General features: G+C 33.4%; 1 protein-coding gene across 2 annotated transcripts in view; it reads right to left on the bottom strand.

Annotated features, from left to right (window-relative positions):
• Spata22 (spermatogenesis associated 22) overlaps positions 1–1,229 on the bottom strand; it is an 18,933-nt gene that overhangs the window by 5,821 nt on the left and 11,883 nt on the right. For both annotated transcript variants that reach the window (XM_021177670.2, XM_021177669.2), the window contains exon 6: positions 170–503. In XM_021177670.2, coding sequence (XP_021033329.1) covers positions 170–503 — 334 coding nt within the window. The remainder of the gene's footprint in view (positions 1–169; positions 504–1,229) is intronic.

Here is a 1,229-nt window from a genome sequence, read left to right as displayed (position 1 = left end):
CAAAAAAAAAAAAAAAAAAAAAAAAAAAACAAAAACCAACACTCCTTTGCTCCAATGGGAAGCTGGATATTTATACTAACCTACATATACCACGTATGTATCTTTCTAAATATTTACTACATGTGATTAAATGTGTAAATAAGCTATTCATTAATATTTACATGTTTACCTTCAGAGAATTTTCTCTTGGAATATCTCCCAACACTGTTTTCTTATATGGATTTTGTTGAAAACTTGGTTTAAATGCCTGCAGTGCACTGGCTCTGTCTGGGCATTTCATTGTAGAGCCAGGCAGTTTTGATAAACATGTTTGTCGGGGTACTTCAGCTTCTTTATGTCCAGGTAAGTTAGGAAATTCAGGCATTTGGAACTGTTTTTGTTGTTGAGCTCTCAAATTCACTGGACAAGAACTGAACTCACTGTTTGCCACAGGGCTTACAGTTTTATGCTGAGGTCGAAAATCCCAAGTTCTCAAGCTAGTGTTTCTGTTGTTGCCTCTGTAGCTATAAAACAAAAACATACTTCTCTGGGTCTTCATATTTAGGAACAACTGATGAAATTTTTCATTATTCTGACAATCTGTGGTTTATAACTACAAAGTAGTAAGACATTTGAAACACATCACTCATTACACAATGATATAATATATTATTACTTCTCTTTCAAGATGAAGAGCTAGAGTTTGGGGGAAGTAGTAACACATACAAAACATACAAAGTTAAACAGCAAGTCACTGGCAAATTCAGAAATCAGAGACCAGTCTCCCAACTCAGTATACATTGCTACAAATATATGTTTATGATATTTGAGCCTCCACATAACAGTAGTTTCTAAGTAGAAATATTTTTGAAGACTTTTACTTAATTCTTTATATATCTTGAAATTTTCAACAAAGTTTTTTTTAAAAAGCTACAGCTTGCCTGTAAGGCATGTTTTGTGCTTTAACAAGCCCTACTAAACAACATGTTATAGCATTTCTTTACTACATTATGTGTAAAGCTTGTCAGTATGGGGTGTTAATAAAGCCAAAAAAAAGTATAATTTCTAAGTAGGCCAGTTAAGAGTTATATGGGAAGGGGAAATTAGTCCAACTCACAAACTCTTAATCATGAGTAATTTTCCTAGAAATACCTGCATTACAAGGCAAAAAATACAACCCACCCATTGTTTGGGGGGGAAAAGACAGGGAGAATCTAGTGATTAGCATAAGGACTAAGGTTTTTTTTTTT

This window comes from Mus caroli, chromosome 11 (genome assembly GCF_900094665.2).
Source record: "Mus caroli chromosome 11, CAROLI_EIJ_v1.1, whole genome shotgun sequence".
NCBI classification, from domain to species: Eukaryota; Metazoa; Chordata; class Mammalia; order Rodentia; family Muridae; genus Mus; species Mus caroli.
This window is presented reverse-complemented; position numbering and strand designations above follow the sequence as displayed.